Source organism: Cryptosporidium hominis (genome assembly GCF_000006425.1).
Source record: "Cryptosporidium hominis TU502 chromosome 6 CHRO016067, whole genome shotgun sequence".
NCBI classification, from domain to species: domain Eukaryota; phylum Apicomplexa; class Conoidasida; order Eucoccidiorida; family Cryptosporidiidae; genus Cryptosporidium; species Cryptosporidium hominis.
This window is the reverse complement of record NW_667304.1, coordinates 1-15,057: the sequence shown is the minus strand read 5'-3', so window position 1 is coordinate 15,057 and position 15,057 is coordinate 1. Positions and strand designations below refer to the sequence as shown.

The following is a 15,057-nucleotide window of genomic DNA, read 5'->3' as shown; positions in this document are numbered from 1 at the left end:
GGGAGTCTATATTGCATTTTATTTGTGACTTAATTATTCTCAGACAAGCAGCATCTAAGTAACCAACAATATGTATTGAGTCTAATTCATTATATTGTTCCAATTCAATTTGTCCTTCTTTTAAAAGGCTTAAAATCCCTTTTCTACAATATTCCATCCCCTCAATATTATCTTCAAATCTCCACTGTTCACTTTTATTCGATTTGGAATTCTTGCCTTTTTTCCCATTCTTTTTAATTACGAACTTTGAAAACAACTTAATATCAAATGGAACAATTAATGAAAGAGAAGAAGCTAGGTTACAAATTTTTTTGAATTTGATTTGAGGAAAAAGAGTATGTATTTCTTTTGCTATACTTACTGCTATTCGATCTGTTATTTGAACCTTTTGTGGGTTATATTTGTAATTAAAATCAGAACCACTATCCTTTAGTGCAAGATCTCCATTTGGACAAGTAACAATGTATGGAAATTCATTCTCAAATTCATTAATAAAACTGCTAAAGATTTCAGAGTTAATATCAAGATCTTTATTTCCAGTTGCCCATCTTGGGATTTCTTCAAAATATTCTAATTTTCCATATTTTATCTTCCTATTTGTATTATGTCTTTCATTTTGTACAAAATAGACGTTATCAGAAATATAATAATCAGTAGAATGGGTTAACCAATTTTTAAGAATAATCCATAAATCTCTCGCAGTTACAACTGAAATGAATAATTTTAATACGTAGTGGAAAAAGAAGTAAACTATAATGACGCCATCGATATCTTTTGAATTTTTGTTTAGAATTGGGATTCCCTTAAATTCCAAAAACTTGAATAGTTCATGATCTTCGAAGCCACCACTCTTTTCTTTTCTGTGGTTATAAATTGGAGGTATTAGAACATCCCAAGAAGGTTCTTGTATTTCAATTAATCTTTCTAATACAACAAAAAAGTTTCTTTCTTCTGGAAAAGCATCGTCAGGTTCTTGAGTCAATATAGCTTCTGTGTACGAATCACTGTATTTAGGTATGTGTCCACCACCTCCATATGAATATACAAGCCCCCAAATTTCCCATGCTTCTTTTGGGAGAATAATACGTCCAGTACAATAGTAAATCATTCTATAAACGAATGAAACTGAAGAAATCAAATCCGAGTAATCAAAGGAGGGAGGATATAATTTCATAAGAACAGGAATATAGTATTCAATATTTGAATGAACCAAAGGTGTGGTATTTTTTTTCATTTCATCTGTAACAAGCATTTTACCTCCAGTGAAATCAGTTGCAAACTTTCCTCCTTTGTATGTTCGAGTAGCAAGAGAAAGAATAATCAACAAATCATCTTTGGTTGGGTAACTTCTGAGCAATGTTTGTTTGCCTGGATTAATTGGTCTAGAGCTGATAATTTTATTATATTCAGGAAAAAATTTTGGAACTTGTGACTGATCAATCAGATTTAGATCTTTCAAAACTGTAGTCCAAATGTTAAATGATTCGGCCTCAAAAATAAAGACATTGAATTTCATTCTAGCAATTAACCATATATACTGTGCTGACTTCAATGGGTTGGTTAAACTTATCTCCATATTCGATTCTTTCATTTTCTTTTCTATTTCTCCATTCTCTTCAATCTCAAAACAGATTTTTTTTCGAGATGGGAGAAAGTCAACAGCTAGATAACCACCGAAATATCCAAACCTAATCATTGAATCCTCAGAAATATTGCAAGAAGTTTGGTATATCTGCTCATAAACTTCTCCCATTGAAACTTGCCTATTGATCTGAATGATAGGTATTGCATTTAAGACCAAAAATAAATGGAAGAAAAAAGCAACCACCAATAGGAGCTGTTTGTATGTTATTAGCATCCATTTATTATTTCTCACGACTTTCTTCAGCATGATTGCTTTTTGAATAGGATATCTGAGTTTCCTTTTGCAGATTCCGTTGTGAGTATTTTGGCTTCTTAAATATTTTCACTATTTTGATAGAAACAAAATTGTTTGATTAGAAGACAATTTTCATTTTTATTTTTAATTTAAATTTGATATAACGATTCTTTACAGACTCCAAGATATTTTTTTCCCCATTGTTTTATTGGCTAATTGCACCATGTAATGATAGATCTTAGGCGGCAAATTCCTTAAGCATGGAAAGATCAGTTTTTTCAAAACAAAAAAAGAAATTGTATTAAAACGCACAAAATCATTAAAACAAGCAAGAAATAAAGCCAAATATAGTAATAGGTTGTGTTTGGTTAATATTAGAAAGGTAAGAATTCCTACTTGATCAGGTTTGAGCTCTAATAAATTGTCAAAGCCAATATTTAGAATAGATGAGGAATTAAGTATTATGAGCAAGTATATTATTTTCTTAATCCAAGCACTTGGAATTCTTCTATCAGGTTTTGAGTGTGTAAGTTTATCTAATAAATTATCCGATTCGGAATTATATATTGAGAATGGGGTAAATTAAATAAACTATTGAATTTCACTTTTTTTTGACCAGATGGGCTCAGGCTCGGAAGTTGGATTTATCGCTCCAACTGCTGAACAAAACTACAATAATTTACTAGAAATAGCGAATGGAGCCAAGTCTGTTAAAGTTCTTGAAATACACAAAAATGAAGTTTTATCTCCAGTAAAAGAACCTAATATTGAAAACTATCAAAACGTAGTTCATGGGACGTCTGAAGAAAAAGAGTCAAAGATAATGAGTCCAGAGATAATTGAGAAGCAGGAGACTAATAAGCCAAAAGAAAAAGAATCAGAGAAATTAAAAGAAAAGAAACCTGAAAAAGATGTTCTTATAAAACCAGAGGAAAGCGTTCTAGAAAAAAAAGAAGGAAGGTTCCTATTTAAGCCTTTTGCAGAGATTGCAAGGGCTGTAGGAATACCTGCGCATTCATCATATAAGGAGAAATCTGAATTGTATATTTCGTTCAATGGAATATTAGATTCTACAACCTTGTTGGAATTGTACTACTTTGACTACGATAGATTTGTAATAAGCAGACCAATTTTAGATGGAAAAGAGGATGCATGGATATCAAAATCTCTTCTGTCATTGCTTTATAAATCAGAGCAAGAAGAACCTTTGTCATTTCTAATGTTGAGCTATGGAATTACATCAACCCACTGGCAAAACTTTATACCAGAAGAAGATCTAGAAGCACCAGAAACGGTGGTTGAGGAGGCAATACAAGAGCATGACCCCAGCCGTGGAGATATTATTTTCGATAAATAATTGTCAAGTGCAAAATTTGAATTTAGAGGAAAATTTTTGATACTAAAGTGTAGAGCTCACAATATTTAATAGAAAATAACGTACTCTAGAATTATATTAGCCTCTGAACTTAGAAATTATTCCCATAATTGAAATTTTTATCAATCTTAATTATTGTAGTTAACATGTAATTAAAGACTAAATGAAAAAATAGATTAGGCGGCATCATTGCCCCTCAACAGAGTAATGTATTTAATAAATAAATCATGCTTTTTAAACTTTGCGTCTTAGAATATATAACATAAATTTTTCAATATTAATAAATTCAAATTATCATTAAATAATATTAGCTAATATTTGACAAGACGAGGCGTAGGTGAATAATTGTTAATTAATTTAGTTAATACAAATTACAAAGGTTAAGATAGATTATGTTGCAATGTCGTGGCAACTTTAATGATAATTTGAAATGAATAGTGTGCACCTAATACTTTTGGAATTTACTTTTCAAAAATTTATTCTCAATAGATACTTCAATTGAAGGGTTATCTCGGAAGGCTTTACTTGTAAAGCTTTGGGAAATCTCACTATATGAATAGTACAGTATAATATAGGGCTGCTTTATATCTTCATGATTCATTTCAAGTAATATATCGGCAATTGAGTAGGTTTGCATCAATGTTGATAATATGAGAAATGAATCAATGAATAGAATAGAATTGGACTCGAAACAGAAAGCTTCAAATACAAAAAATAGATTAGAAATTAATGGAAACAAAATATTGGAAGAGAACACTACAGACAATTCAGGGGAGAAGCAGGAAGCATCAAAGCCGAATTTGCAAATTGGGATGAGGGAAGAGATCCCAGAAACTGAATCTAAAAAGGAGAATGAGAGTAATGACATTGGTTTTGTGGATGAGATGATTGCTAAGGCTCTTTCAACTAGAAAGAAGAAACAAAACTCAGATTCTGGAATTAAATTGCGTAAAGTTGAAAATTCCTTGAAAATTGATGAGAATGCTTCAACTCGTAGCCAGATCTTTACTGAAAGACCGTTTTTTCAGAGATTAACAGACTCCATCTATAGGAGATTAATTATTGGGTCATCTAACCAAATAAAGCTTGTGGGCCTTATTTCGGCTGCAAGACTTTTAGTGCATCTTTATGAAAGTAATACTCTTGAAATTCCACAAAATGAGGAGGTTCAGTATCGTATTCCACTCCTAAATTGCCATGTAGGCGATTGGCAACCTGTAGATTCTGATAGAGTAGTTTTTTCTAAATCGAGCATATCTAAAGATCTACTGGGTTGCTCTAAAGCTCCCCATGCTCCACCACTAGTAAATAGAACACGAAACATTTATATAGTCACTCCTTTAAACTATGACGGAAACAAGGTCGGAGGCGGATATAGAGGGGGAGGGAGTGACCCTCTTTCGCGACTGGTCATGAAGTGGCGGAATTTGAGTGTTTCCGATATCCAGGATTTTACCTATATTACTGAAAACGGTTTTGACCTTAAGTACAATGGCTTCTATATCTTATATGCCAAATCAAATAAGCCTGACTCACAATGGAAACAGTTCTACTCCGCAAGAATGAGAACCAATGCATTCAATAGCCGCCATCAAATTCTGATAAATTCCACCCACTTGTCTAAGCTCATTAAACTCCACACAGTGCATCTACAAAAAGATGGATCTGACCTACCAATAGGAATGGCCCTATTTGAAGACCATACTGAGTCCCTCGCAACAGAAGACATCAGAAAAGATTATTCTTTCAATTCAATTGCTGAGATGAATATTGCAACAAACTCCCCTAATGAACGTAAGCATCCTAAAGGGATTGATAAACACCTAAAAACTAGCCAAAACATGAAGGATGATGTTGGCCATTTATTAGAATCAAGCAAAGATATGGAGCTTAAGAATCTTGCTCAAACCTATCCTGGCCTAATTTCTTTTGGGAACCAAATTTTGAAACAAGTTAACAAAGATACACAAATTGCAACAGGCTCAGAGAATGGAAAAACAGTTGGAAATATCGCAAGCCCAGCGACAGCTAATGGTAGTAGTGTAATAAACCCAGGGCAAACATTTGACCAAAATTCCATTTTTTCTCAGAATCATGTCCCTTGCTCGAATATTAACTCAAACTTCGCTAAAGATTCTCTCGAGCTTTCACTACTACTTAACTTTAGATCCCTTAGTACCAAACTCCAAACTGAAATTTTACATGCAATATCTTGCATTAAGTTCCTTAATCAAGATATGTTTTCAGCTGCTCTAAGATCTGCATTAGACGCTGCATGCATTAATAATGGAAGTTTGTCAGAAAATGGATTGGTATCTTCTAAAGGGCTAGGGCTCATGCAGCCTATTTCCAATGTCCAAAATACATTTGATAAAACAAAAAATGATCTTCCTTTATTTATCCGACTCCTTCAGGACGGTAGTACAGAAGCTGTTCTAAGTTCAGGCTGTGGTAATGTCCATCCAGAATCTTTCATGCCCTCTAATGAGCCTAGTAAGTCCAACCTCACCGGATATGCCGGAATAGATAGTTCGAATTTTGGATTCGCTTCAAATATAGGGAATGCCTTATTTCCAATGTTCTGGTCGTCTTTCTTAGCTTCTCAACAGTTTAATAATACCCACAGTTTTATATCAGATAAGAATACAAGTAAAATTGACTCATTCAACTTAAACAATTCAGTTGCTCCTGAAACAAACACTAATAACGTGGATAATCAAAATGATGTCCAGACCTCAGCAATTAGTACTCCAGTATGCAAGCCAAAAGAAAAGTAATTTTGGGTTACTGTTGCGATAGTAAATCTACACAGGAATCATTTTTCTAAATAAATTATATTAATTATTGCATTTATAAATGCTACTTATCTACAAACATAGTTCTATATTGGGTATTTGAAATCTTTATACTATATTAAGCTCGAGTAAATGTTAGAATTGAATTCGTATGTTGTGCTCGCATTCGGGGTTCCCCCCATTATATTCGATGCGGCTTGCATCATCGAAGTTCGTGTCTTTACCTTGTAAAGGTGTATCATCTATATATAATTCAGGGTTACTTATTGCATTGTTGGCTTCAATGTTGTTGGGGATTTGTGTTGGAACGCTGTATTCATTTCCGGAAGACTGTACTTTTGGAACTTCCGAGTTAAACTGTTCCTGGTGTCTCTGTTCATCCAAATAACCGTTACCATGTATCTGGCTCTCAATTGATTTCCCGTTTTTAAAATGCGTGGAAAATTGCGCATTTGCGCAAGAGGCGGGATTGTGTGTGCTTTGAACCGAAAAAGCATTAGAGTATAGGTTCGAAGATTGTACTTGGTAATTGTAGTCATGATTTGCGTTGTTATTTTGCATAGCATTTAGACTTCCTTGTAGTTTATTTACAACAGCTTCTGATCTTAAATTAGAGAACTCATTTGAGTCAGGGAAGTCTGCCTGATTGAAGTGAAATGCAGAAATAAAATTGTAAAGTGACTCAGTTATTTCTGAAGAAATATGGGAAAGTGTATTGATCGAATTTTCTAGTCTTAAGATTTCTTTTGTTAAAAAACTCCCTCCTATATCGACTGCTCCCACTCTTTCGCCTTTTAGAGACTTATTATGTTTGCTTTTTGCCATTACTTTGACAATCCTTCCCAAATCATGATCCAAATTTTCGATTATTGCATCTTTGTTCTGAAACTTGCATGCTCGATAACGTCCCGAAAGATTCAAATTTGTGAGAGTTGAATAAAACTTGCATAAAGTCAGTATTAAGAACAAAATGGTGAGAGTAGGAGTTCCGGGAGGAGATACATCCCAAAACCCAATCGTTTTAATTAAAATATTTTTTGAACCTAAGAATTCAAATGCATTCGAAACTAATTCGTCTCCGCCAATTAAACCTCTATTAACGATCACTGTTAGGCCAATTAGAAAGTGATAATACGTAGAACTGAAATCATTTGAGGTAAACCTATAAATTTATTACATTAATTTAATACAATCGGAACGAAAGATGTGCCTTACAATTGCTTACCTCGTAAAGTCCCAATACCGCCTTGAAAATATCTCAAAATCAGAAGCACTTCTATTTTTATATAGGCCAGCTCCAAATATAAGGAGAAATGGGATGATACAGATTAAAAAACGATCTTTGATCCGCATCACTTGGATCGAAGAAATAAATGTATCAGGATAGTTACCTTTCGGCGATTAATGGTAAACTGGCATATAATTCCACATTTACGAGGAAACTCAATATTTGAGATTTTTTTAGGCGGGCTAACAGCTACAATTTGGACATGAAAAGCCCCCTCAAAAAAAAATGCCTCACACTTATAACTCGACATTTGTGTAGACTCAGACAGCCCGCCTAACATTTTATCATTAATTTGTTAAGATCTTGGAGGAGGATAAAATAACAGTTAAAATTGCAATAATAGATAAAAATCAAAGAATTCAAATAAGAAGAAAGAGTATGGCACAAATTGAAGTGTGATTGGGCTATTCATCTTTACAAAACTGTGAGTTAGTCAACGCTCCTAATGAATCAGGGATTTTAGGGTATTAAGAAGATATAAAAAGAATACTTCAAGGATTTAGGGGAGAATTAAAGATTCTCAATAGAATTTTGCCCTAGATATACAAGGGAACTGATAGTTTATGGGATTCCAGAGAATGCAACATTTTTACAACGGCTATTTACCAAGTATCAATTGTGGAACAAGCAGCTCATCAAGTTCAGCATCATCATTCGCTGCATCAAATAGAATAGCTAATACAGGTAGCTCTCCAAACATATCCCTCAGTAACGATCTCAATCCGTATTTACAGCAGACCTTGAATAAACTTCCGGTAGCTTTGAACCCAAATCTTCCGTATTTACAACATTCGATGATAGCTTTCGCAAACCGAATTCCTTATCAAACTACACCCGAAGTTCAAACTAACAATCCAAATTTAACAGAACTGCTTGAATCTATAGGCTCTGATTTTAGGTTAGATCAGAATAAATCTAATGAGGAAGAGCTTATCAGTTCTGGATATAATGGTAGTTTGTCAGAAGAACAACTGAACCCAACGGATTTTACGGAATTATCCAGTTCGGGCTCATCCACCATTTCTTCTTCCTCTATGACTGACGCATTCCCTACTTCTCAGTCTAGTTCATCATTAATTCAAACTATTGATGAGGAACATCTAACTGGTATCATTAAAACGACTATATCCGATAGTTCCGTACAGAAACCTCTTCAAACCAAAAGAGAAAGGGCTGTAAGGACTAGTAAGAACAAACTTAGTGGTAGCAGTTCCCATGGTGGAGTAGGGGCGAGTAGTAGTAGTAATAGTGGAGGAATTAGCGCACAGGATCTTGACAAGGCAATTAGCCTTACAAACAAAGGCTTTCGTAGCCTATCTCTCAAAGGAATATACTATGACCGGAGGAATCATGGTTGGCAGGTACGTATTCGCAAAAGACAAACCGAAATTTCAAGGTATTTCTCCGCAAAAAGATATGGAGTTGAAAAGTCGTATGAAATGGCTCTTAGGTTCTATCAAGTTAACATTATTGGAAACTTTGGAAATGAATCAAAATCAGTCAGGAATTCTGAGAACTCTCGTAGATTAGATGGAAAATCCGATAATCAGGTATCTCCAATCCTTTCAAAGGACGGCCAGAATGAGTTGTTTGAACGACAAATTTCTGGACAAAAGAGCCTCGAAAGTCAGATTACCGATAGCGCTTCTGTAAATGGAACCAATATTTTTAAGAATATTAGTTCGAATAGTAGGATATGCAACAATTCTATCGATGGATCATTCAAACCACTTAACACTGACTCCGTTCCTTTAAATGGAAATTTAAATAATCTACTATCGTTTCCCCTTCAGGGAGACTTAGATGTCAACAGTCAATTACTTTCTCATTACATAACTAACAATATCCTTAATAACATTCTTGTGAATCAAATTATTGCGAATAATTTATTCGCAAATACCATGATGAATGTTAGGAACGCAGTTAATTTACAGGGAACAACAGGACTTCCAATCCATTGTTTCTCTAAGGTAGCTACCCCTCAACCACCAGCTCAACAATATGGAACGAATTTTACGACTTGTGTAAATTCTCCAAATATTGTTCCTTCTACTCCAATTATTAATCCGAGTATGGGAATTGTTTCTTATAACAATGACTCCCAGCTGATGCTCAAAGATATCATAAGCAATGCCCTATCTGACTCTGAGGGCTTGTGGAAGGGAATTTACTATGATAATCGCAACAAAGGCTGGAAATTATGCCTCGACGGATATGCAGAGAAATTTTTTGGTTCGATGGAATTTGGTGAGGTTGAATCACTAACATTAGTTCTCGCATGCAAACTGAACGTATTTAAATTCAATTGTGACGTGTCCCAAATACGTCCAACAATCTCGAACAGCATAGCTGTTCTTCAAAAGGTTATGGCAATAAACAGTGAAGCTTCTCATGAATCGCCATTAAGCGATGGCAAATCTTTTATCGAGGATGAGGGTAAAAAGACAGTAAAAAATCTTCTTGATTCAACGCTGCGTGAAAAGATGGACAGTTTTAGTTTAACTGAACTGACTGAATTTATTTCAGTTTCCCAGCAAATCAAGCAGATCATCAATAATGGTCTTCTAAGGTCTGGCTATCAAACTTTATCTAGCATTAACTATAATGAAGGGATCCCTTTCGTACAGCCAATGACTACAGATAACTTAAAACATAGCCTTAATTTTAGACAGCCGAACTTGAATAACTTTTTTGATAGCTCAGCCTTTTTGCAAAGCGTTAACAATAATCAATCTCTACTTTATGGTCAATTTCTATTGAACAATCAAAATCAGTTTGGAATGTTGTAATTGCAGAATGAGTAAAATAAAGACAAACATTTTTCTAAAAAATATTTTTTTGTGAAGAGCAATTGGTTTTTTTTTTGGATTTATCCTCGTTGATATTTTTTCAAACCAATTCTTCTTTAGTAATTTTTTTCTTAGAATTTGTGATTTGATTAATTTGTTCCACATTGTCAAGAATATGGGCATTTGAAAGTTCCTTTCCTTAAATTTTTCACTGAAGTATTTGGAATTCTACATTTTTTACTGCTCTTATCATTAATCATAGGCTTTAGATTATTAATTTTCTGTTTGTCTATTGACTATTTTGTTTCTGTTGTTGAATTCGTTGGATTTGAATTAGATTTGACAAATGGCACACAATCGTTTCCCGCCAATATATGCTGGTATACCCACAAAGTTGTCTTAGTTATCTATCATAAATTAATGAATTGTTATTCTAAACGGTAAATATATTCTAGGTATGAGATTTAAGGTATTTACATTTTTCATTTTGGGTTTATTTAATGTACTTTCTAGTTTATCACTTACAAATGTGACTGCACATAACAATCCTGTAATTTCCAAGAAAAGTTTAATATCTGGTGAAGATTTCCATGATTATAAGAAGATAGCTGTCTCACTAACAGAATTTGTATCCGATGGAACAGAAAAATCTGGTTACGAGCCTTTACCTATCGAAAACTCAACTTTCAACTTTATTGTAATCATGTCAAACGAGAAAATTGAAGAATTTGTAGGTGATTTATTGAGTAACAAAGAAAAGATGCTATTTTTTTGTAAGAATGAAGTTATTGATTATATCATAAAAAGTAAAGTCAATGATATAGCATTTTTAAAAGATAATTGTATTGAATTAAAATCTGGAAGCTACGAATTCCAGCAGCAGCCATCCAACAGAAGACTGATGCAAAGAAGTGAATTAAAATCTAAATCAGAGTTCTTATTCGATGTTGATCAGGGAGATGCAAATAAAGCTTCAGAAAACTGTGAGATTCCTCCTCAAAAACCTGATGGGACAGATTTAGAAGTATTAAAAGAATTAGTGGATAACACTGAAGAAAAAAAATCATCTTGCTGTGGAAAAAAGAAAAGTAAATTTAAGGAATTAGAATCTGAAATCCAGAATAACTTTGAAGAATTATTTGAAAATAATAATTCTTCAGAATTGGACGGATTTAATGTCACAGAAATTGTTCAATCTAAAGATGACAATATAAGCTTCAAAATTGAAATAAATGATAAGACTTCAATTTTTGATGAAATATTGGAAGCCTTAAAAAATGAAAGTGAGTCTATTATAAGCTATGATTCTATAGAGGAACGAAATCTTTCTAATTCTGAGCTCAAGGAAGCATTAAGAGAAACAGAAAAGGAAATTAACAACAAAAAGGTGGAGATGCGTGGTCTTAAGGAAGTAAGTGATTCAGAAATGGCCAGTTCTCGCTCAAGATCAAAGTCCCTTAGGTCAACTCGAAGTGAAAATCAAATTAACTTAAGAATTAAAAATGAAATTTCTGGAATTCCCTTGTACAATATTTCAGAAACTTTAACATACAGGTTCATTCAAACAGAAAATAAAGAATTGAAGAGTTATTTTACTCCCACAAAAACAAAGCTTTTATACTTGGCAATTTATGAATATTTGGTTGTTTATTCAACTTTGGAGGATAATCTCGAGAAAGTTGTTGAAATAATCAATGGTAAAAATGGAATTTTCAAATTACATTCATTTTTTGGAAATTACATTAACTTTGCTTCAATGAGATACGTTTTTGAACAATATTTTGCCAAATTTGATTACATTCAAGAAAGGAGACTCTACTATAAATCAGACTTTACCAGATTTATGTTAAATTTAATTATTAATCAATCAGATCCAAAACTGACTAGTCCAATTTTCAACTTAAAATTGGAAATTGCAACTATGATCATCTTCTATTCAGAAGATGATTTACAAGTGCAAAAAATTGTCATTCGGAAGGAAATTAATGATACTAATAAACAAATGTTTTACAGAGATAATGTTTTCTTCAATTTCTTGCTTGTAAAGCATTTTTCATTCGGAGAAAACGACAAAATATTAGAGAAGACTAATGAAGTTATTGTCAGAAACAGAAATAATAATCCTTTGGACAGACCAAAGCAATGTTTTATCCAGGTAAAACGACTTTTACTTGGAGAAAATAATTTTCATAAATTTCAGAATAATGAAGAAATTCTAAAAGTTGTTTGTTTGCAGACATATGGTCTGCTTGGTTTATACTCTACTTTTGATAGACTCTAGATGTTTAGATATCTGTTATCAGAATAAATTGAGTATTATTATTCATATTTCTGTTCATTCCGATTTTTACCGATCCTCAGTGCTAATTTGATTTTTTTTTTCTTATAAGAAAAATTGACTGAAAGGGGATTCGAACCCCTGAAAACAGCAACCTGAATGCTGCGCCTTAGTCCACTCGGCCATCCAGCCATCTAGGTAACGGGCGCAATATATTAAGAATATTAAAAATCAAAGAAATATTAGGGGAAGAGAGAGGGAATACCGACATTTCTATTTTAGATATAATTAGAACGAAATATAATTGAATATAATTATCTAATTTTCATATAAAAATACGCTAATTCCAAAATATTCTGCGCATGATATTTTCATCAAAGGTTTAATTAAATGTAGTGAAATATTATTTCGATAAATAGCGGTACTTTTTTGAGAAATAAGAGATTGTGTACATGCTTGATGAAAATTGTAAATTTTCTGTGAGAATGAATAGTTTAGAGCCCTAAGCGCATTTTCATGATCAATAAAAATTTCTTCAGGAAGATTTTGTTTTTTAATTAAATAATTTACTGTTCTAACCAAAGTAAATCCAGTAAGCCATGCATAATCTTGACTACTTAAGATATTATGAATAGGTTGTTCAAAAATCATTGAGCAAACTTTCTGAGCAAACTTATAGGAATTATCATTGAAACTTTTAACTGACTTGGTAATTGATAGAGTTGTGATAAATCTAGTACATAGTTCATAAAGACTTGGTTCATTTATTGTCTCACTAATATTTGTAGGTAGTAATTTATTTTCTGAATTACACTTTGATTCACCATCATTATCGAATGAGTCTCTTAGTTTTATAAATCTACTGCTGGCATGATAACTTAATAAGTCATATTCAGTTTTCTTTTTCTTTGTTTCTGAATTTTTAGAAAATTTGAATTTTTTGTTTGAATGACGTTTAATTAAAGGTACAAATTTATCAATAAAATTTATTCTGGCTGTAGAAATTTCTTGTGAGTTTTTAGAATTTAAGAATTCTTTTAAAGCAATTAAAATTGAAAGAATATCGATGTGTTTTTCCCTATAAAACCCTATTTGATCATTCCTTTGATTTCCAGTATTCATTAAAGGGTCAGTATTTAAACGGCCTATAGACAAAGTAAAATCAATAATTTTCTGTGAGACGTGTTCAATTAGCCGTTTTCTTGCACCAAAATTATCAACTAAGCTTTCTGAAATTGACCAAATTAAATTAGAATCCTTTTCTAGAGGTAATTTAACTCCATAAGAAAATAAGTAACTGTCTAGTTCCAAAATTTCGTCATCTTCCAAATGTCTTGCTAGTAAACAAACGTATTGATATTCAAAACATTTTCTTAATGATGCTAAGTTCAATTTTGAATCTTTGTAACTTTTTCTTTTATCTATAATCGTATTTTTATGCATTTGTTTAATACGTATATTATTAATATGTGACTTTACTTCCTCATCATTAATTTTAAATGTCTCACGAGTATTCCCAATAGAATTGTGAGATTTATTTGCAGAATGTTGATTAAAATCATTATTAATTATATAATTTCCAATTCTAGGTGATTTATTTGATTCAACACTAAGAATAGGAGAAATTATATCGATTTCTACTTTAAATTGATTATCATTGTAAATTTGATTAAATACTTCGTTTTGTTTAACACTTTTGAGGGAATTAAATTCAAGCAATGAATCACTTTTATCATTCAGTAATAAAGAACTTTCATTACTGACTTTTACTTGATTCAAAGTCTCTGGTTGGTTGAATGATATATTTTCATCAGATTCATAAGAATTTGTACAAAACTCTTGTTGATTAGTAACAGGTGTAATAGTTTTTTCACTTTTACTTAAAATGTCCTTTTCATTTTGATTGATTACGGAAAGATCACATAGCTCTTTTTCAAATAGTAAATTCGGATAAATAACAAATCGAGTATCTGTAGAACTTGTTTCATAATTTTGGCTTAAATTAATAATTTTGGTAATAGAGATTTCATAAGGAGAGTTAAAACATCCATTTAGAAATAGCTCGAAATTTGCCAATAAATGCAACATTTTCACAAATTTCTGTAGTTTGCTTTCAAATTCACGCGATTCTGTTTGATTCTTAGAGTATAAATAAACAATTTTAGTGAGTTCAATTTCAATAGCAAGTTTATGTAAAATGATTATTTTATCCAAAATACCATTTTGACTCTCATGTCTTGAATATAGTAAATTTTTTAATTGATTGATCAACTCCTCCTTATCATTTATATCAGATTTTTCAAGGAATTGGATACTTTTATTGAAAGATTGATTGTTCAAATAGTTTAATAGATTCTGTTGGTAAATATTGTCTTGTTTTGATATAAAGTCTTTTTTAACAATTTCAATATTAATTTCTTGAAATTTATTATTCAAATTATCTAATAAATCTAAGTGGGAATCTAAAGAGTCTTTTATCTCAATAGACAAAGCTTCTGCAACATTCTTAATCTTTGGCTTATATTTTTGAAGAGTATATTTCAAACCTTCTTTTTGAGACATTGATCTTAGTAAATCATTAACATCTCCATTAATGTCTTTTAATTTACTAAAAATGAAGTCATATTCTAAAATTTGAGGTCCTCAGAACTTA

At 32.1% G+C, this 15,057-nt stretch overlaps 5 protein-coding genes and 1 non-coding gene across 6 annotated transcripts; 3 read left to right on the top strand and 3 right to left on the bottom strand.

Moving 5' to 3' along the window:
* The first annotated feature begins 2,498 nt into the window (after positions 1–2,498).
* Chro.60150 (hypothetical protein) lies at positions 2,499–3,236 on the top strand. Its single annotated transcript, XM_661640.1, has 1 exon — positions 2,499–3,236. The coding sequence occupies one exon, from the start codon at positions 2,499–2,501 to the stop codon at positions 3,234–3,236; it is 738 nt and encodes a 245-aa protein (XP_666732.1).
* Positions 3,237–3,904: 668 nt separating this feature from the next.
* Positions 3,905–6,031, top strand: Chro.60148 (hypothetical protein). Its single annotated transcript, XM_661639.1, has 1 exon — positions 3,905–6,031. The coding sequence occupies one exon, from the start codon at positions 3,905–3,907 to the stop codon at positions 6,029–6,031; it is 2,127 nt and encodes a 708-aa protein (XP_666731.1).
* A 153-nt stretch (positions 6,032–6,184) lies between these two features.
* Chro.60147 (hypothetical protein) lies at positions 6,185–6,874 on the bottom strand. Its single annotated transcript, XM_661638.1, has 1 exon — positions 6,185–6,874. The coding sequence occupies one exon, from the start codon at positions 6,872–6,874 to the stop codon at positions 6,185–6,187; it is 690 nt and encodes a 229-aa protein (XP_666730.1).
* Positions 6,875–7,900: 1,026 nt separating this feature from the next.
* Chro.60146 (hypothetical protein) lies at positions 7,901–10,126 on the top strand. The annotated part of the gene is made up of 1 exon (XM_661637.1): positions 7,901–10,126. One exon carries the CDS (start codon positions 7,901–7,903, stop codon positions 10,124–10,126), a length of 2,226 nt encoding a protein of 741 aa, XP_666729.1.
* A 2,396-nt stretch (positions 10,127–12,522) lies between these two features.
* Positions 12,523–12,596, bottom strand: trnL. Its single transcript has one exon. It is a non-coding gene; the product is annotated as a tRNA-Leu (tRNA).
* Positions 12,597–12,722: 126 nt separating this feature from the next.
* Chro.60144 (hypothetical protein) lies at positions 12,723–14,966 on the bottom strand. The annotated part of the gene is made up of 1 exon (XM_661636.1): positions 12,723–14,966. The coding sequence occupies one exon, from the start codon at positions 14,964–14,966 to the stop codon at positions 12,723–12,725; it is 2,244 nt and encodes a 747-aa protein (XP_666728.1).
* Between the last annotated feature and the right edge of the window lie 91 nt (positions 14,967–15,057).